Source organism: Malus domestica, chromosome 06 (assembly GCF_042453785.1).
Source record: "Malus domestica chromosome 06, GDT2T_hap1".
Taxonomy (NCBI): Eukaryota; Viridiplantae; Streptophyta; class Magnoliopsida; order Rosales; family Rosaceae; genus Malus; species Malus domestica.
The window spans coordinates 673848-695214 of record NC_091666.1 but is presented as its reverse complement, the minus strand read 5'-3'; the positions used below and the strand labels follow the sequence as shown (position 1 = coordinate 695214).

General features: G+C 37.2%; 5 protein-coding genes across 6 annotated transcripts; 4 read left to right on the top strand and 1 right to left on the bottom strand.

Moving 5' to 3' along the window:
• Positions 1 to 2894: 2894 nt before the first annotated feature.
• Positions 2895 to 8413, top strand: LOC103436716 (MLO-like protein 9). The gene is made up of 15 exons (XM_008375170.4): positions 2895 to 3389; positions 3638 to 3695; positions 3878 to 4104; positions 4482 to 4598; positions 5150 to 5204; positions 5338 to 5426; positions 5989 to 6063; positions 6197 to 6285; positions 6387 to 6436; positions 6566 to 6606; positions 6812 to 6985; positions 7078 to 7113; positions 7236 to 7303; positions 7660 to 7720; positions 7827 to 8413. The coding sequence occupies exons 1-15, from the start codon at positions 3258 to 3260 to the stop codon at positions 8079 to 8081; spliced, it is 1527 nt and encodes a 508-aa protein (XP_008373392.2). The 5' UTR covers positions 2895 to 3257; the 3' UTR covers positions 8082 to 8413.
• Positions 8414 to 9147: 734 nt separating this feature from the next.
• LOC103436715 (peptidyl-prolyl cis-trans isomerase FKBP18, chloroplastic) lies at positions 9148 to 11210 on the top strand. 2 transcript variants are annotated; one of them, XM_008375169.4, is made up of 6 exons: positions 9148 to 9554; positions 9794 to 9867; positions 9949 to 10035; positions 10142 to 10291; positions 10432 to 10491; positions 10865 to 11210. In XM_008375169.4, the coding sequence occupies exons 1-6, from the start codon at positions 9254 to 9256 to the stop codon at positions 10925 to 10927; spliced, it is 735 nt and encodes a 244-aa protein (XP_008373391.1). In that variant the 5' UTR covers positions 9148 to 9253; the 3' UTR covers positions 10928 to 11210. The 2 variants fall into 2 exon arrangements, with proteins under 2 accessions (XP_008373391.1, XP_017188442.1); XM_017332953.3 differs by having other exon boundaries at positions 9187 to 9554; positions 9797 to 9867.
• An 82-nt stretch (positions 11211 to 11292) lies between these two features.
• Positions 11293 to 15423, bottom strand: LOC103436714 (dolichyl-diphosphooligosaccharide--protein glycosyltransferase subunit 1A). The gene is made up of 10 exons (XM_008375168.4): positions 15183 to 15423; positions 14911 to 14955; positions 14038 to 14672; positions 13796 to 13943; positions 13541 to 13717; positions 13236 to 13304; positions 13002 to 13091; positions 12169 to 12327; positions 11870 to 12094; positions 11293 to 11697 (listed from the first exon to the last, which is right to left on the bottom strand). The coding sequence occupies exons 1-10, from the start codon at positions 15282 to 15284 to the stop codon at positions 11506 to 11508; spliced, it is 1842 nt and encodes a 613-aa protein (XP_008373390.2). The 5' UTR covers positions 15285 to 15423; the 3' UTR covers positions 11293 to 11505.
• Positions 15424 to 15510: 87 nt separating this feature from the next.
• On the top strand, positions 15511 to 17379 carry LOC103436713 (outer envelope pore protein 21B, chloroplastic). The gene is made up of 5 exons (XM_008375167.4): positions 15511 to 15772; positions 15984 to 16058; positions 16267 to 16419; positions 16646 to 16744; positions 17169 to 17379. Exons 1-5 carry the CDS (start codon positions 15680 to 15682, stop codon positions 17250 to 17252), a joined length of 504 nt encoding a protein of 167 aa, XP_008373389.1. The 5' UTR covers positions 15511 to 15679; the 3' UTR covers positions 17253 to 17379.
• Positions 17380 to 20422: 3043 nt separating this feature from the next.
• Positions 20423 to 20923, top strand: LOC103436712 (RING-H2 finger protein ATL80). The gene has a single exon (XM_008375166.4). The coding sequence runs from the start codon at positions 20423 to 20425 to the stop codon at positions 20921 to 20923; it is 501 nt and encodes a 166-aa protein (XP_008373388.3).
• Positions 20924 to 21367: the final 444 nt, after the last annotated feature.

Here is a 21367-nt window from a genome sequence, read left to right as displayed (position 1 = left end):
TGTACGATGTTTGGTGGCTGTTTGGATTAAATAGGCACTGGATTAAATAATCCGGGCCTACCTTTTTTATCCGGTGTTTACCTGCTTGCTTATACTGTCCAAATTCACGGTATAATTTAGTCGGCCTAGCTCTCACTCTCTGCTCCCGAACTCGACCCCCTCTCTCTTGCCTTCTCTTGGCGTCGTCGTCCTCCCCATCACCTTCTCTCGCCATCGTCGTCCTCACTGTTGCCTTATCTCACCGTTGCTTTCTCTTGCCATCTTTGCTCTCCTAGTCCTCGTTGCCTTCCTCATCACCTACTCGCCGTCCTCCCCTGGAACTGGGTTTTCTGCAGTCGGGTTTTTTGCTGTCGTTTTCTGCGGCGGAGAGATGATGTCAATTTGCTGTTTGAATTTATTTGGGATTCTTCTGCAGTCGGGGAAGAAGAAGAAGAAGAGAGAGAGAGGGAGGGAGGGAGTTTGGGGGTGTGGCGAAGAGATCTGGGGAACAATTATTTGGGATTCTTCTCTGGTCGGGGAAGAAGAAGGGAGAGAGAGGGAGGGAGTTTGGGGAGTGCGGAGAGATCTGGAACAAGATTTCAGTTTTTTATTTTTTTATTTTAAGTTTAATTTTATTTTAAGTGTGATTCCTCCTATCCGATATAATACCAAACACAGTATAAATAATATGGTCATTAATCCGATACTGCACCAAACGCCCGATTAATTTTGTCAGTACTCTCCGGTGACTATTTATCCTATCTAACAAAAATAGTCAGTACAGTCCGAGCTACCAAATAAGGCCTTAGAGACCATGTCCCATTGCCAAAGCTTTGGTTCCAAGCATAGTGACTTGTCGTTGGGCTTCGCATCGGATTATGTTGTAGCATTTTTCAATCCCAGGCACTGGTGTCTTCCTAAGAATGTCACTTCTAAAACAACACAGGATCAAGTCCAGCAAGAAAACAACTTACGGTTGTGCTGTTGTAAGATAGTCAAACAGACCATTCTCTAGCCTCACCACATCGCCACTAGAGCAGAAAGCTTCAAACATAGATCAGTTCAATCCCATTTATCAGTCATCAACAGATCAATCTCCGCGGTCAGCAAAACAAAGCAATGGGAATGGAAACATAGGACAATTTCCTATGAAAAAGGGGAACTTGAGTCTTGCGAAAAAAGCGAGATCTTAGTCTTTTGGGATCAGCTTGTCTCATCTTCCAGATCAGCTGGTTCCTCTTCTCAGATTTCTGGAGCAGAGCTCACGTACACAGGACAATCCATATATTTTTGGGGGCCTGTTCTGAATGAACAGCCAAGCAGAGGAACAAGGAATATCCGTTCATTGGCTTCTGGTCTGGAGAGGGGATCTACACATCAGCAGGGTAGAGCATAGCGGGGTCGCCAGCTTCCTCTCTTTGTCCCAAGCGATTCACAACAAACCAGTTTTCTGCTTCTTCAAGATTGGTTTGACTTTTGAGTACACCTTTTTTATTCATGCATAGAGTTTGGACCCAGGATTTTTCTTCGTTTTTCGATTTTCGTTTCACATCATCTATCATGTACAGTGCATCGTTTGCATCATGTTGTACTAAGTTAATGAACACATCTATTCAAAAAGATGCAAAGAATATGTGCAGAAATCACAATTGCGTGACAGGCGGGATTACTTACCAGTATACTACAACGACCTTGTTGCTTTACTAGTTATTTGAAAGTTTTTAAATAAAAAACAAGTAACCATTTATTACAGTAGTAGAAATGTGTTAAACTCTTACATGACGTTGTGAGTTCAACTTCATTGGTGGCTAATTTAACACCTAATGTAACAAAAATTTATCGTTCAACAAAAGAAAAAGGAAGAAAGTTTTTAAATAAATACAATGCTTTTCTTTTACTTTTTTTTTCGTTATTTATCCATTTAGCGACAATGGATCAAATCCAAATTTCAAGGTCGAAGAAATTAAAAATATCAAGACAAAATCATCGAGAATTATTAAAAAATAACACATACATGACCTAAGCAAGAAGAAATGTGGGCACCTCTTCAATCTTCACACAAAAATAGCAACACAAAATTCTCTTTCAATAAGAAATAGTCATGCAAACAACTATAAACACCCTTTCCACTCTTAAATGTTGTTGACCTTAGTTGCGAGCTTTCTTTATCTTTTGTTTCTTCCATCGATTCAATTGTTGGGACAAATTAAGACGAATTGATTCCGCGACACATTCGTTTAGCGGACGTTTACACCTTATATGAGGTTAGGAGCATCCCTAATTCAGTGGTCGTGTACACTCTAAACTGAAATTTATTGAACTATATATAGAGATCATATAACTATCCAATGCCATTTCTCGCGACCTTAAATTACTGTTAAAATTAGCGAGGTATTTTAAAGAGTTTACAGATAACAACCCACTCTTTAGCGTTATTCCAAATTGATATCAATCTTTTAAATACTTCAAATAACAATCTAATGGTTTGAAAATTCGATTTCAATTAGGTCATTAGCGTTAAGTAATGACATGGATAATAGATTGAAATCGGTTTTCAGGCTCACGTCATCTATGAAGTTAGCATAGACATGAATTTAACCAAGTTGGCTAGAGTAGTGTTCTCTATCATCTGCTTTCAAATTAAAATCTCCCTACTCGTAATAATTTAGATGAATTACGTGTATTATCCCCAACCCTAAATATAGTGTAACGATCCTATTGTTTAAATGATTTTATAGGAGGATGGCATAAGTCAGCATTGCCACTTGGTTTTTTGTTGTTTGATTACCGACCATTGACTTGTGGTTCTCGTGGCAGGGTCTCGGCCTCAAAAGATTTTAAGGCAAAGAATCCCAATTTACGCGCCACACCGTCATGCGTTGCGCCAGTTGAGTAAAGGCCAGCCTTCCGTACATTTCCTCCCCGGTTCAAGACCGTTAGAAGCCTGTCTTGTACCTCTGCTGATGGTGACGACCATATTACATAATCTTTCTTCTTCTTCTTTTCCTAATTCCTTCCTTCTCAGGTCATATTCTTAGCTTTATATATAAGCGTTTTAATTCGTGACCTGAATTAATTTTGTATTATATATGTATATGGAGATAAAGAGAGAGCCAGTTTTGATTTTCCGATCCTTTGTTCATAATTTTTGATAATATAACAGTAGTTATATTAACAAATCCTCCGGGTTTGGTTGTTGTTTGAATTAACAAGAGATTAAATAATTAAGGTCACAATTCAAGGCAAGCTAGGTACCGCGGCGTAGGGTTGAGTTTGAAATGGCGGGTGGAGGAGGGGGTAATGCCGGCAGAGAGCTCGATCAGACGCCAACATGGGCTCTGGCCGCCGTCTGCTTCATTATCATTATTATTTCTATTGTTTTGGAAAAGGTTCTTCACATGGTTGGAGAGGTACGTACCATGCATGCATGCATGCATCCATATATATACACATACATATATGCAATTATTAAATTGTCATTTAATTTAATCATTTCAGTTTAAAATATCTTCATCTTCATTGTTAATTCCAACTTTGTATTAACGCAAGGACTCGATCGAGGTTCAAACAGCGCGGTTGATTTTATATTTCAATTCAATTTCTTATTCAAACTTTTTAAGGGTTTCATGCATGTACTTATCCCGTCTTTCAATTGCAGTTTTTTCATCATAAAAAGAAGGTGGGTTTGCTAGAAGCTCTTGAGAAAGTGAAAGGGGGTATGTAATACGTATATTTGATAATGTTTAATTTCTTGCCATTCTGACAATATAAACATCTTATGCTTTCATTTCACCTATTATGTATATATATGTGTTTGTAATTAAGTCCTGAATGAAATAATCAGTAATCTAATTTCGTTCATTTTGTTTCTGATTTGTCCTCTATTTTCATCAAGCAGAGCTTATGGTTTTGGGATTTATATCTCTGTTATTGACATTTGGGCAAAAGTATATATCTCAAGTGTGTATTCCCATAGAGGCTGCAGACACAATGTTGCCTTGCCCGTACAGAGACCCTGACGAAGAAGCAGGTGGTGGTGGGGGTGGGGGTGACCATCGTCGTAGGCTTTTATGGTATGAACGCAGATATTTAGCTGGTGGTAGCGCAGGTCCTGGCTGCAAAGCGGTAACACACCAAATCTATATTACTCATTTCTTTTTCTTTCTCCTCCTTTCATTTCAATTTAATAAGTTTATTACCCCAACAATTGATAAAACAATTTCTTCATAACAAATGAATACCTTCTTATACTTGAAATACACATATTTTACTTGAAATATGCTCAAAACATGCACATATTTGAATCCTTACCTTTGTTTATAACAGTATGTACAGCATAAGTGACACCCAATCTCTAATTTATTGAACAAGGTCACGAGATAAAATTTAACACACAACATTTTGTCGATAAAAAATGATAAACATAATAACGCTACTGCTAAATGTAATGCACTCATTTCTTCTACCTAATCGAAATGTTGGATATTTTTTTTGTGATGCAGGGAAAAGTGCCATTGATATCTTTAAATGGATTACACCAACTGCACATCTTCATATTCTTTTTGGCAATATTTCACGTTGTTTACGGTGCGTTAACAATGACCCTTGGAAGATTAAAGGTGGGTATATACATTTACCTTTCTATCTATATTTGAAATTTTCCTTACAAGAAAATTTTTGTTTTTCTGAAGATATGTTCATCAGATATTTAAAGTCATAACTTTTTGTTTGGAAGTTTTACTACTAAAATCCAAAATAGAATTAGTTTGAACCGTCATATTTCTAATGGACATGAAGATAGAGTTGAATATCAATCCTAAATTCCGACAGATAGAAGTTAGGGATTGTTTGGTATAGAGAAATTGACTGGAATAGAATATTTTTAAATTCCAGACAGCTTGAAGGTAAAGTAAAATGATTTAGTGCAAGGGGGCACAAATTTCGTATACATATTGAGAATCAAACTTCCCTTGAAAATAGATATAGTACAAGGGGGCACAAATTAAGTTCTTCTCTGATCCCTGGGATTATCGAATATGATTTCCAGATGATGCTGGAGATTGTATCACTTGATTGTTATTCAGTTCCTTTTTATTTTTTGAGGGAATTATATTGAATTCTTGTATATTTTCAGGAGTAGTATAATTCTGAATCTCCTTAACTTCTGCAGATTCGTGCTTGGAAGGTGTGGGAACGAGAGATGGAAAATGATAATGAATTCAATGGTAAATCATTCCACAACACAACCTCTACTAATTACAATTAAATGTCTTCCATAATTTGCTATAAATCATTATTATTCATATTTCTGACTTCTCTGTGTTGAGTTCTAAAATTGGAACTTTATGTTTTAATCAGATCCTACAAAATTCAGGCTCACTCACGAGACATCGTTTGTGAGAGACCACACCAAGTGTTGGACTAAAACACCATTCACCTTCTATCTTGTAAGAATAGTTTACTAACTCCTCTTTTCAGAATTCTTTTCATGGAAACCGAATTTCAGTAATGAAATTAAGGGCTTACAATCATACGATTACGTATACCCTTTGATATAGGAAGTTTCAAGTATTCCAGCTTGCAATCTAATGATTAGAACCGTTTGTATTTTAGGCTCTCCTTCATGGATCATCATCCATCTAATGAGTCCTTGAAATGAGAAATCATTTAGGCTTTTAGCTATTTGATTATCATACTTGTCATTTCATTTTTCCGGCAAACTAGTTTTTGGATGACCAAATAGTTTCCGACATGAAATTCTTTTCATCCATAGATATGTGATCTTTGAAGCGAATTATTTTAACATAGACGGCTCCGACTACTGAACTGCATTTGAAGTAGCTCTAGGGAGGATGTGCGCATTTGTTTTTAAATGATGACAACTTTCTCCCACCTTTATGTAATCAACGCAGGAAGGAGCTTCAATATAACTTAATTTGGTTTGTTGTTTAACAAGATCATAACATACTCTTGACTATTGGGTGGTTCTTGAATATTGAATTTGTTCAGGTAAGCTTTTTCAGACAATTCTTTAGGTCTGTTCGTAGGGCTGACTACTTGACCATGCGACATGGGTTCATCGCTGTAAGCTTCTTTACTCTTAATTAGTATTAATTAGATTAATACTTTTGATTATTTGAAATTAAGAATTTTGCACTTGAAATACTGTATTAAGCTTTAACAATTAAGGTGACTGGCTGCTGGTCTGTTGTTATAGGTTCATTTAGCACCTGGAAGTAAGTTTGACTTTCAAAAATATATCAAAAGGTCATTAGAAGATGACTTTAAGGTGGTTGTGGGAATCACGTAAGAAAATTACTACTAAAATTTCTTAATTTCTTCAAATTTGTGCAATTAATCTCAAATGTTTTCTTTCTTAACTATATATGTTCTCTTGACGCTGACAGTCCACTCTTATGGACTACAATGACTCTCTACTTGCTTCTCAATGTTCATGGTAAGTTATTCATATTGTGTGTGTATATATATATATATATATGTATGTATGTATGTATGTATGTATGTATGTCTCTTTCTTCTTTCTTCTTTTAGGTAATTAACTGAGTTTGCCTTTTCTTTGTTTCAGGATGGGAAGCTATGTTTGTGCTATCCATACTTCCTCTAATTGTAAGTATTCTTTAATATAGATGATTTCATTAAAATATTCATCCTTGCAACACAAGTAAAATATGAACTATTATTGGCACTTCAAAAAAGCTATCTCGGACAAATTGCCTTTGGATCGAGGAATATTTATGATGACTTGTTCTTTATGGGAGGTAATTGCCCTCTAAAAAGATAAAAAACTGACTAACTATTTGATTGGTTGAAGATAATCTTAGCTGTTGGAACAAAGCTGCAAGCAATTATAACACAAATGGCACTTGAAATCCAAGAAAGGCATGCTGTAGTCCAAGGAATACCTCTGGTGCAAGTCTCAGACGAGCATTTTTGGTTCGGCTGGCCTCAGTTAGTTCTTCATCTGATCCATTTTGTCCTCTTTCAGGTACATTTTGTATATGTCCTAAGTCTCTGCAAATTCTTTGTGGGTTAATTTTTCATAATAAAGATTTCTAATTTTGCATTATACTTGTGCAGAATGCATTTGAGATTACATATTTTTTCTGGATATGGGTAATAATCAAGCTAATCGCCCCTTTCTGTATTTTGGTTGTTTGTATATATATATTATATTATATTATATATGTCACCAACGACATTCTAAATTAAAAGCTTTCTCTTGAATCCTAATGCAGTACGAGTTTGGGCTGAGATCTTGTTTCCATGATAATTTCGTTCTCACAGCACTTAGAGTTGCACTTGGGTACGTCGACCTTCTCTCTTTTTTCTTCCTCGTTTCTAATTCTACAGCGAGAATGCACCAAACGAAGAATATCCCTTGATCATAAACTTCTTGCAATACATTATATATTTAGAGTAACTCGCGCCTAACATATGCTTATATTGTTTGACTGTGAATCTAAAGAACATATTCTGGACAAACTAATTTGAAAAGAGAACATTTATGATTATCCTCAACATGTTCTATCCACGGTGCTATGGCGATATCTTATTCATTTCATGTGTAGAGCGCAGAATATCATTTGAATTAATTTGTAGTGAACATAGAGAGTATCTTTACGTATACAAAATAATGAATAATGAACGGTATGTGAGCAGGGTAGCAGTTCAGTTTATGTGCAGCTACATCACACTTCCCCTATATGCATTGGTTACGCAGGTACAATCACTAATCATTGATTCCTCTCCGTGCCGTTTTTAATTTTTTTTTATGATTCTTCATGTGGAATTCAACTTATACCAAGACGTTACAATTGCATTCGCAGATGGGGTCAACAATGAAGAAGTCGATCTTTGATGAACAAACTAACAAGGCTTTAAAGATATGGCAAAAAAATGCTGCTGCAAAGAAGGCTGGTGGGAAGTCGGTAGGTAAAGCATCTTCGGGTGGCGACTCAGTAACAAAACCACCACCAAAGGCTAAGATGGACAAAAACGCATCAACTCCTGAACAGACAGCAAACATCACGGCCAGCGTAGATATTCAAGGCAACAACACTGACCTCCTATCAGGACCGTGATTTTCGCGATTGTGGCGGTGAATGTGGGAGAAATAAAACATTGAAAAAGTTGAGGCTCCGGCAAGCAACTTAAGGCCGGCAAGAATACCAAATATCCCTATTGTTTATGAGTGACTGTGCATATGATTTGTCACATCATGACATCTTGCAAATTCTCCAAAGTTAACATGAACTTAATCTTGTACAAGTAGCAGGCCAGAACAATCCATCAGCTCAAGACTTACGTGGTGAAAAGATCCCCTTCTCTTTCTATGTAATATTATTTCTTCATTCAATGTTTTGTTTTAAAACCAAAAGTATCAATCAACTACATTGATTTCGTGTTCTTTAAATTTTAGAGTTATTAACACAAACACCTGCAATTTGGCATGTTCTATTTTAGATCTTGTACTTTAAGAATTTACACGAATGATCCCTAATAAAGTTTTAAATATAGTAATTTAAATTGTCCGTTAGCTAGTGTTCTATGAATCATTTTCTAACATCAAGTTTAAAGAAAAAAGAAACGGTCACTCACATGTCACGTTACATTGGGCAAAAAATACATTAAGAGTAGAGGATAATGTGAGACTCGCAAACTTGACTTAAGGGGGTTTAAAGTTAGAGTAATTTTCAGGAGATGAAAGTCAGATTCATACCATCATTTAAAAGATAACAAATGTTGTAAGAATGGACGTCATATGAGTCTTCACTATTCACTGAAGTCTTTTGCACATGATGAGATAGTTTTCACTATTTTACTCCAACAAGTTTGGTGTATGGTTGTGTAAGTTTGTTTATGTTTTGTTAGTGAACTTTTCTATATGAAGGGGTAACTTTGAGACCCCAAACACGATCGAAAAGCCAACTCTACTTTTTCCTTTGTGAGCACAAAGCGCAAACAATAAATCATATAAGTTTTTTTCATTTTTTTTCCTTTGTATCCATCTTCCATATTCAAAACAAGTAAAAATAGTAAGACGATGTGATATGATCTTGTTCCACTCCAACCCCTCCCCAACAAAGGTTCTCTTTCGCTTTTGCCTATTTAATAAAACAAAATATTTCATCCCATATTCTTTTGCCAAATAAAGAAAGAGTGTAGTATGGGTATTATGGTAAATTGAAGAAAAATAGGATATGGATATGGTATAGAAAGGGCGGTTGAAAAAACAGGTATATTTCCAACGGCCATGGCATCAGTAAGGTGCTTGACCGTTAATCAGCGTCTCAGTCGTCATCACTCTCATTCAAAAGGTGGCAGCGGCGGCAGCGGCAGCAGTACTAAAGGGCAAGTGGAACAAGTTTCAGTAGTACAAAAAGTGCTGCCCATTTCCTCGTCATTGATTTCTTGTTCAAGAAGATGTGCTGCCATTCTCATTAGTACTTGGCTGCCTATCACCCTCATTTCAGCCGCGTCTCCTCCTCCGCCTTCACTGGCGAGAGAGCGACGCAACAGGAAAATCATCCCCCTTGAAGACTACCGCACAACCCGTAAGTTACTTAGTTACTCACTTTCTCATATCTAACTGTTTCAATTTCTTAAATTTTGTTGTTGATTTTGAAGGATAATTATGTACGAAGTTGTATTTATCCATTGGTAAAATTGGTTGTATATATTTAGGTGCAATGGTGAACCCACAATTTATTCCGCACTATGAAAATTGCAAACTGAAAACAGTTACCAAACAAGTTTAACCCATCTTTGCTTGCTTGATTTCTTGTTCCTTCAGCAGCTGATGGATTAAAATATTATGATTTGGTTGAGGGAAGGGGTCCAGTAGCTGAGAAAGGATCAACAGTTGAGGTACATACATGCATTTGTGTTTCTAATTTAAGTAGATTGATTGATGTTAATTTTCTTATTTAATGAAGTACCTGAATGCAGGTCCACTTTGACTGCTTGTATCGGGGGATTACAGCCGTGTCAAGCAGGGAATCTAAACTCTTGGCCGGAAATCGTAGTATCGCGCAGGTTCTCAACTCTATTCTTTGTTTTGTGGGTGTGTTGTGTGTGTTCATATCATGCACTGCCTCTTTTTGAATGAATTACCAACGCGTAATTCCTTGTTTTGTACTAGCCATACGTGTTCAAAGTTGGAGCTACTCCGGGGAAAGAACGAAAGCGTGAGTTTGTGGACAATGCCAATGGTCTATTTTCTGCACAAGCTGCACCAAAACCCCCTCAAGCAATGTACTCGGTAACTGAGGGGATGAAAGTCGGGGGAAAGGTGATGGAATCCTCCTTTTATGCTTAAATACAACATATATATGTGGTACTTAATCCATCTAGTTTCATCGTTTCCATGCCTTCTTTTCTCACCTTTTAACTTAGAAGACTTTTTGTCATTGTTTTCTGGTATCCTTGCAGCGAACTGTGATTGTTCCTCCAGAGGCTGGCTACGGCCAAAGGGGCATGAATGAGATCCCTGTAAGCGCCTCTAAACATCGATCATTTGTTCCGCTTATTAGTCTTGACAGTTGACTCCAAGACCTTACCCTAGGGCTAGGCATCACAACATCTATCATTCTATTATTCATTCATGAGAGCATTTTCGTACTGCAGTGCTATATCGTTATTGTTTAATACACTGCTTAACTCCAATCTTTGTTAATTTTGGACAAAATCTTCAAAAAATCTGAAGCGTTGTTTGTTTCTTAGACAGTCCTGATCGATCATGTTAAAAGTGTACTAGCTAGCTTATAGTGCGACGTACATGTGCAAGTCACTTGCTGTATATAACAAAAATGTTGAGCATACGATATGGAATTTGACAATGAATGTTTTCCATGCAAATCTGCAGCCTGGTGCAACGTTTGAGCTAAATCTGGAGCTTTTGCAAGTAATTCCGCCTGACGGAAAGTGAGCCCGGCATAGGTTGTTACGGTAGTTTATTTTCGCTCGACGATCTCCCGTCTCATGTTTCGGTGGGAGGATGGGGATGAGCTGGAAGTTGAAACCGCCATCTTCAAAGAGTAGGGATAAACTTGAGAGAGACTTGTGTACGCAACGGAAAGTTTGTAAAGGTCTTATGGCTCATATCATTGAATCTGCATTTTCTGTACGTAATCTGGACGACTTTAGCAATTTATCATTGCTGTATGAAACTGGCTCGTTTGTTTAAAATGGTAACGCAACATATTTGTGTCGATTAACTGTCAAAAATAAGCTCGGTCGACTCAACTGAGCTTTGCAGAAACCTACACCTTAAAAACATGCAGACATTTCGAGTTGCTAACAGAACAACTTAGTTTGAACTTCATCGTACCGAATCATTCGTGTTCTAACTTACGCGAATAAATATGATCAAGCTAAATTTAATCAAGTCCATCGCACTCGTAATACAATGCGTTTTCAAAACAAAACTACAAGCAACTAGTCTTGTGTTTCACTCACTTTAAAGTTCCGGAGAATATTATAACAAGCGCAAAATATGCCTATTTCTTATATCTCGTCAATAAAATCCAGAAGATCGTCAACCTCCTGCCTCAAGGCGGCAATTTTCTGCAGATGTGAAGCAACCCGGCTCTCGATTTCCCTTCCGCCATACTTCTTCTCATAGCAATCCACAACTGTAGAGTGTTTCACCATTAACCTTTCTTCTAAATCTTTCTCCTTCACAACTAGCTCCTCCACCTGTATGAGCAACCAAATAATAAATGCTATAATTAAAAGATGCACAGCAATACTGTGATAACACTCTGCATGCCATGAAAACCCGGTGTATCGACAAGTGTTCCAATTAATTCAGTGGTTGGCAGTACATAAACAAAAAGATATTATAATTACAACTAAAAGGCGAACCAACCTTGGGTAGTATCTGTGCAGCCTGGTGAGAAGATTGCAAGAATGCCAACAAGGGCTTCATCTCTTTTGAAAGCTCTTTCAACGAACCGTCAGCTGCTTTCCGAGCAGCTTTACAAGCTTGGACATCCCCTGTCCGGGAAAGATCACGTAATGATGCTTCCAGCTTATCATGTATAAGGAGGCATCGGTTGATGATATTTTGGATCTTCTGAATTGCTGCTTGCACCTAGAACAAGACAGTAATTACTGTTTTCTTATTGTAAATTATTTAAGAAAGAAATATACAAGACAAAAACTTACTTCATCCCACTGCAGTTTGGCCAAATAAGCCGGAGAAGACTTGGAGATTGACATGTCCACATGCATGTATACAATGCCAGCAATGAAAAGAAAGAAAAATCCAGAAATCAACATCAAGGGTTCAGTAAGCATTGCGAGGCTGTTGAATTTGTAATAGACCTGCAAAGGAAGGATAATAAAGTTGAGAGAAAATTGAGGACAAAGTCCTAACACATGTACGGAGATTCACTTCACTCTTAATTTCAGAAAAGAAGCATGAAAAATTATTATTAGACAGTCCAACATAATACATCATGCGGAAATTACAAAATCTATGAATTAAGATCTCAACATTTACGGAAATGATATATTACTAGGAACCTCAAAAGAGTAGCAGGATAACAGTGGGAAGACAGGGAAGATGACACACTACATGATAGGCAACACAGCAGCTGACCAACATTTTTATTTTTGACAACTTTTGCGATAAAGTGGATAAATAAACTATTAAAATGTTGATTGATTATACATCCTAATTACTAAAGAGAGGGTATCAGGCACCTAAAACAGAAACTAAATCTGACAAAGATGAAGCAGAAAGCTTGGAAAATATCCGCAACTGATACCACTACAAGCATCGCTAGACACTTACAATCTCATTTAAGCAATACTGGAAACTTAAATATCACGTCTTGTTTTCTATAGACCGCTAGAAATGTACATTGGTGTCGAAAACAATCAACATTAGAAACTAAGTAAATGTAATATTTTAGCAAAACAAAAATTAAAAAAACATTCAAATTTGATGTTCTCATAGTCATCTCCTGTTTTATGAGAAAATGTAATATAGTTACCTGGAATTTCTGATTATGCTCAGGCACAGCATTAGTCTTTTCGAGTACAACCACTGGTCTCCCAACAAGATCCAAGTGGGAAAATTTTGTCTGTAAGAGTCGTACACATATTTAATCAGAAACAAAAAAAGGAAAATGAAGCTTTTTTCCAAATAGAAAAAAAAAAAAAAAAAAAAAAAGATGAGGCAAAAGAGAAATAATAAATTATAACTTGGTCTATAATAGCAATAATACCTCTCGCCCTTGTTTCAGAGGAAATGGAGCAGATACAGATATATCTCTAGAGCCCTCAGGTAGAACAACCTGCAGTTCACAGTCAAAAATATAAAAAAAAAATGCAGGAAATTAATTCTTTTCACATAATCTGACTCTAAATCATGCTTTTTAAACTTTCTTCTGATATACCACATCCTACACATTAAAAGGAAGTAATATGAAAGCAACTCAGTATGACTGTCTAACAAATAAGTACACAAGTTGAAGAAAAAAGAATTAAAGGGTCAAAGGACATAGTATCAATAAATCATCACATTACCAACCTTCACAATGAGGGTGTCAATGACCACCTCATTCACGGGGCAACCAAAACTAATATTAAGGACACGTTTTCCATCTGATTCAAACAGATATTCATGAAGCGGCAAGCCATATCCGATGGTAAAAGCAGTTCTCCAACCACCAAACATAGGGTATCTAGGTTCGATTTCCAGTTCTGTCTGCAATCATACATACAAGTTGAGTACAATCAGGAATAACAACTGGGAATATTAGTCCATGCGAGGTAAAAAAGTTACCTTCTTAGAATCACTCCATAAGTTGGATGTTGAAACATTGCCTATTTCATCCCTATAGTAAACAGAATGAGCTCTTGGTGGCAATTTCGCAACAAGACGCCTAATGGCTGATTGACCTCTGACATGAGGTCTGGCTTGATAATCAAGTCTGCAGAAGAAATGAACAAAAATTAAATTTAAGCTCCCGAATGGCACAACACCAAATGACCAACAAGACAATTAAAAGTAAAAGAAAAAGGGACCTTGAGAATTCTCCCTTGCTTTGAGCACCTCCATGGACAAGCTTGTAATGCTCTGTTACTTGAATATTACCCCAATGGGAAATCTCTATCTCTCGCACCAACTCTTCAGCAACAGCAAAAGGTTGATTGCTCTCAAAATGAACAACTATAGGTGAGAAGGAAAGGGGAGAAAGATTCTCGTAAGGACCATATTTGATCTCTGAACCAACATTCTTTGTATTTTCTACTTTTGTATAAGACTCAATTCTCGCATCAGGTAATTTAACACTGAGTGTTTGCACCTTGACCGCATAAGGAGAGAGATAGTATGCGCTTTCCTGAAACACTAGGAGTTGAATGTCAGCCTGAGTAACTTTCTCTGGAAACGGCTTCAATGCATGGGTGAAAACAGCCAATACATCAAAAGTGAAGCTGTCCCCCTTGCCCAGTCCCTTTGGTAAAGCAACAGAATAAAATGTCAAGGCAGGAGGCATGTCTTTCGGATGAACGTTTTGAACTGGGTAACCAATACTAGAACCTTTCGCTTTTCCTTTGCCTTCGGTGGGGGTTGCCGTCAGATGTGCCAAAAGTTTAGCCTGCTTCTCGGGAAAGGCCAACAAAACTTCTGAAACCAAACTGCTTCCCTCATTCACCACCTGCAGAGCATGAAGGGCACACAATTCAAATTCAAGATATATGCAAACATGGTTTCTTATCTGTTATTCATTTTTTGAACAAGCAAAACTTTCCAAACATTCTTGGCGTGATTCCTACTAAACGTCGAATCGAGAATTCAAAATCTGAGAAACTAATTTCATTAAGTCTCAAATAAATTCAAGAACAATCGATCAAATGTTAACAATTCAATTAATGAAAAGGGTAGTGATGGGGCACCTTCAGCGTGGAAGTGATCCGCGCAATTTGTGATGTCAAATCAATCTGCAACCAACCAACCAACAACCAAAGCTCAATGTCAAATTCAAACACGAAGGAAGACCAAATACAACCTTAGAAAAAACAAACTTACTTTGATGAATGAAAACTAGAATTTTCGATTTAAAACGTGAAACAATAAATGAGAAGCTGGAGATCTCCAACAACATTGATCAGACAAACAGTAAAAACACAATCCAATTCATGGAATCAGGGAGGGAGACGAGACTTACGCGTCGGTCAACCTTGGAGATGACCAGATCCGACAACACAGGCGCCCACACGACGGCGAGTACCAGCAGAAACAGATCCACTCTCAAACCCATTTCTCGCATCTCTCTCTTCTCTCTCTCTCTGCAAAGCAAATGCAGCAGCTGTTCGCAGAGGCTTTGGGTTTCTTCAGTCTCCAAACTACGATATTTCCGAGGGTGGGAGAATAGATGAAGGAATCCTCAAACCAGTTGAGCCCAACTCACTTGCACAAGGCCCAATTGGCCCAATTTTGAAGCAGAACACGTGCTGAAATCTGACGTGGCCGTCAATGATTGGGTGATGAAACGAAAAACGCACGTGATGGTCTTCTCTCCAAAATCCTAAGATAACGGGGAGGCGTAGGGAGGGTTGTGCAAGTGGGTGACTGTCCTTCTCTCTTCACTTGTCTTCTCCGCCATATCCTGCTAGGGTTTTGGGTTTTGGGTTTTGGGTTTTGGTTTCGGATTACGGTGGTGAAATGGAGACCTCTCTGAGATATGGCGGCGATGCCAAAGCTTTGAGAATCCACGCCAAGCAGAAGCTCCCCCTCGATTCCAAAACCCACTTGCAGGTCCTCTCTTCTCCCGATTTTCTTCAATTTTTAATCTCTCTCTGTTTTGCTTTCTTGGTTGATTGCTGTGCTGTTGAAATTTTCATGCATTTTTCTGTGGTCACTGAATATTAGTAAATTTCCCAGTTTGAAGCCATTCGAGTTGTAATACCATGTTGGGGAATTCAATTCAGTGCTCAAATGCTTGACCTTTTTTTTCTGTGTGTGTCAGGTTCATGGAGAGCTAGATACTAGATTTGGAGTTCCAACATTTTTTAGAGCGGTAGTGAGGCGCTTCTACCCCGATGTATGTCAATTTTTCCAATGTCCAAGTTCTGGTTACAGCAATTTATTTAGAATTGCAGCTCAAGAACAATCAAATAGAATTATCTATTTGTGCAATTTATGGCCAGGCTAGGCTAACATCGATGTTGTTCCTTTTTTGAAATTTAATCATTAATAATTGATAATTGATATGCGTGGCGAATTGGCAATGACAATGCAATCAATTGTAGTTTTCAGCAAGCCTTGGAGTGGGATTGCAATATGATAAGCGCGAGAAACTGCATTACACTGTCCGTGCGAAGAAGTCATTCCCTGTGACAACAGATGGCCTGTTCAGCTTCAATGTTAAGGGAAGATGTCATCTTGACAAAGAATTTAAAGAGGTTGGTACTAGTTCAATTGCTTTTATTTTGACCTTTGCAAACACTTGTGCGGTTGTGCCCATTTCTTATATAATTGCTGAATCAAAACACACGTTCTCTTGAGACCGGCAAAATAAAATATATGCTCTCTATTCTCTATCTCTGCTCTCGAGCGTGTTTGTTATCCCTTCTTAGAGTTGGAAGTTAGAACCTTTGTATGTTGATGTTGGCTCTAATTCTTCCACAGAGAAACTCCACAGGAGCTGCTGAATTTTCGTGGTGCATTTTGAACTTTCAAAAGGACCAAGATGTCCGGCTCAAACTTGGTTATGACTTGTTGGACAAGGTATTGTTACTTAGATCAAACTTGGTTATGACTTGTTGTGCCGGTCTTGTTTACGTTGTTGGAATCATTTCATATGAACTCATATATTCAACAATATATTGTTTCTTATCAATAGATCTTCTATTGAATAGATAATTACTAATATCATAAGACAACAGCTACGAATTTTACGTTTATGCTAGAAGATTAGCATCTTCTCTTTGTATTGCACTTTTGGTGGACTGAATGAAATAATGGAGCTAATTTGATCAATCTCAGTTCCCAATATCGAATACCCATCCCTGTAGTTTAGATGAATTTAATTAATTATCCTATTGTTTGTCAAAAAACTCAGTTCCAGTTTTGAATCATTTCCTTGTAAATTGTAGTTAAAGGCGACATTGAACTTTCCACTTAGTATTTATTATTTTTCCGCCTTTTTCAGGTTCCATATATGCAGATCAGGGAAAACAATTGGACATTCAATGCCAATGGTAATGGTAAATGGAATGTGAGGTTTGACTTGTGAGAAGGGGGAACTTTTGTAGGTCAGATGTGTTGTTGCAAAACGTTGTTGTACTGTATTTACTTATAATTGGCAGGCCATTGTGCTAAAACTTAACATTGAAAAGCAAAGTGCAACATTTAGTGGTCAATTATCCGATTCTTTTGGCTTATATTTTTTATATTCATAGCTTTTGCCATACCATAGTTGCTGAAAGTTCAATTGAGTTACCATACTGGAATCCACTGATGGTCAAAGTGCTAAACCAAAGAATCGGTTCGGTCTCAACAGGGATCAGACTGTATTTCGGACCGATTAGGTTGGGATTCGGCTGAGAGTTTCAATTTGGTGCAGGCAACTCAACCGGATTGTGAGTTTGGGCTAGGATTGAAAATTTGATTTGTAGCTGTATCCTAGGAAATAGAATGGTCTGGCTGGCGATGAAGTTTCCATTTTAATGTTTGGTGACGGAGTTTCAATTTGATTCTTCATACTTTCTGTTTGATTCGATTTCACCTCCATTTTGGAAGGGATGGGTTAGTGTTGGAGTGATAAGATGGGAAGTCTTGTCCTGTGTTTGGTGCACACAGGTACTGAGGTCATGTGTAACTCCCTAAAAGTCAATTAGTATTACCGTCATGTGGTATTATTCTTCACTTATACGTAAAAGATCTTAAGTTCGATTATTGCCAAAGGCAATTCGAACTAAATTATTATGGTTATCTGATTGTAAGGTTAAGCCCACTTCCTCAACCCTTAATGTAAATAATAACATATATGGTAATAAAGAAATTCAAAATCTCAAAACTCATTGTTTCAAATTTTCAATTGAATCAATTGCCAAATCGACTGCAATCGCCATCCATTCGACTCAAGTGGATGAGAGAGAGTGGGACTTTAACAAACCAAATAACATCTCCAATATTCTAGTCGATTTCAATTTCTCTAATCATATCATATTCGTGCTGGAAATATTTTTGTGCATTATCCTGTTAATTATTATTGGATGAGTTCAATTTAATCTATCTATTTTTTATAAAGAGTACAGTATTAATTGATATAATATAGAAGTCGTACATATGGTAGGATAGGGTGCATATTTACTAGGCCTCAATAAAAACTCTGTCGGAGATTTCAACTCGGACAAAATTGTACATTAGGCAGTTCCTCGAACCAAACTCGTCTTTGATCTAGAGTAGATCGCAACTGCGCCAATCTGTGAGCAACCTTTTTCGACCCTCTCCACATATGCTTGATTCTGGTTTGTGGAATGGAGTGTAGGTAATAACGTGTCTCCTGAATTATAGCTCCCCACAAAGACATATCATCATCCTTTTGAAGAGAGAGCGCAGCAACAACCAAGGCTGCGTCTCCCTCCAATTCGAGCTGATTTTTTCTTTTTTTTGGATAAGTAAAATATATCGATGAGAAAAAGAGAATACAAGTAGCAAAGAGTAGCTAAAAATACAAACAAGCAACAAAGAGCTGTCGCAATAAGAAAAACAGACAACAAAGCTAACATCTAAGCAGCAATAACAAGCACTAACTATTCATAATCATATTTCAATTCGAGCTGATTTGTACCCAGCTCTTGGGCCATCATAAATGCAGCACATTTATAATTTAGGGTAGTGAGCAAATTTTAAAATTTAAACTAATATGATGATAATTAGTATAATAATAAGCATTACCACCATTTATAATTTAAGGTAGTGAGCAAAAATGCACTTATTCATGCCACCAAACCGTCCAAAGGATCCCAAATGGTTTTGAACCAAACTGCATTCCTAATTGAGCACATTTAACGGTCCAGCTGCATTCCAAACCACTTTGGGATACAAAGACGAATCATATCATACTATTGTCCACTTCCCGAACACCAGGGAAGGGAAGGGATAGTGGAGAAGCCTTGTCTTGTCTTTTTCTTGTATACAAAACAAATACATTCTCCTTTTATAATTATCCGGTACCATTAACTCTGTACGTAATATAATTAAATTAATAAGTGAGATAAAAGGATAGAATGCTAGTGGAGACTGGGGAGGAGATAGTGTTCTCTTGTATACAAAATAGCTCACGTAAGAAATCCACATATTTGAAGTATAAAATGAATAAAAACGTGCTTAGTTCATTTGGAAAGTGATCAAGTCATTGAATACACTGAAATAGTTGACCCCAACATGTTACAATATTTATACTTTGTGAATGACGTAGTCTTATCGTAAAAATTTCATTATCAGAACTGTTTAATTTCTTAATCTTCATTTAAAGATCATTTGTGTTCTCTTGTATACAAAATAGCTCACGTAAGAAATCCACATATTTGAAGTATAAAATGAATAAAAATGTGCTTAGTTCATTTGGAAAATGATCAAGTCATTGAATACACTGAAATAGTTGACACCGACATGTTACAATATTTATACTTTGTGAATGACGTAAAAATTTCATTATCGAAACTGTTTTATTTCTTAATCTTCATTTAAAGATCGTTCATATAAAAAATAAGTCAATTCGAATCTAATATCATTTAGCCATCTAAATATATTAAACAAATTGATGGTTGAATAGCATATTCACCCTTTGGCAAATAACTTGTTTTTACAGTCGTGGTTTCATAATTGTAAATTTTCAGTTGTTAATCATTATCTAAATATATCAAACAAATGAACGGTTCATCGAGAGTATGTTATTTGGCACTAACACCGTTATTTTGTTCTATATATTTGGAAGACTGCAGATCTATGGTTCGAATATTTTCTTTTGTAGGGATCATCTATAAATGATGATAAGAAATTGAACAGTTCTTTTTCAACCGAAATTAATAAATATTAACTCCAAATCGGCTTGGTTCATCCATTTATATGATTCTTCGATTAGAAATTTAGAAATGTCGAATTCTATTTTGATGTTATCATTGTGTGTCTGAACAACATTACTCGCTAGTAAAATCGGAAGACAGCCCTGTAACTAGTGCATAGTTAGAAGCAGTAAAGAGTGATATCAAAAATATAAAAAAAAGTAGGTCAGTTTATCTCTATGATTTCATTTATTTTCTTATTTGTCGTAATGGGAAGGATCCAGCTCCGACAAGTTGACAAGGAGTCAACAGCCAAAGCTGAATGTTACCTATAAAAACGTTTCTCGCACACTTTCGCAACTACCAACTAACTCAACAAACCCCATCTCTCGACATGACTCGCCCTTTGAGATTGTTAAGCGCCTTCAAGCCTTCCTCGCTGTTTTCCGGACCGGAAGATGAACCCTCGTCCTCCCCCACCATGGGCTCAGACTCCGCTTTAGTCCTCCTCGCCCTCTTCTGCGCTCTCGTCTGCGTCCTCGGCCTCGTCGTCATCGCTCGCTGCGTCTGGCTTCGCCGCCTCACCGCTGCCGCCACAACTACCACACCTCCTCTTCCTCCGCCACCGCCGCCAAATAAGGGCTTGAAGAAAAAGGTCCTACGCTCTCTCCCGAAGCTTACGTACACGGCGGACTGCACTTCCAAGTTCACCGAGTGCGCCATCTGCCTCACCGAGTTCGCCTCCGGGGACGAGATCCGGGAGCTTCCGCAGTGTGGCCACGGCTTCCACGTTGCGTGCATCGACACGTGGCTCCGGTCGCACTCGTCCTGCCCGTCCTGCCGTCAGGTTCCGGAGATCTCTAATAAGTGCCACAAGTGTGGGGGTTACTCTTAATTAATTTGCCTTTAACACTTAGATCCGTTGAAGGAGATGATGATTGAAATCATAATAATCCCACCATTCAAGGACTTTAATTAGACCTGATTTTGTTGTAATTGATTTGTGATATTTTATTTCCATTGTTTGTTGTACAGTGTACTCGATATAAAGTAAGTAATAAAAATTATTCTACCTAATTCTATTTTTCTATTATTTAATTTAATTCAATTTTTCATGTTCACTACAATTGATCATCTTATTCTCAATTTGTAAAGTTCAGTTTGTTATTTAAAAACTCTTTTCTTTTTTTTTCTAGTGAAATGGTTAAAGTATTGAATATTTGTTTAATATAAGTACGGCAATTTTTTTTTTTAAGTTTATCTTTTCGCGTACCGAATTAAGAAGACATTTGATTTGATCTAATGTTAATTGTAATTAGCTGCTACAAATTAATTAACA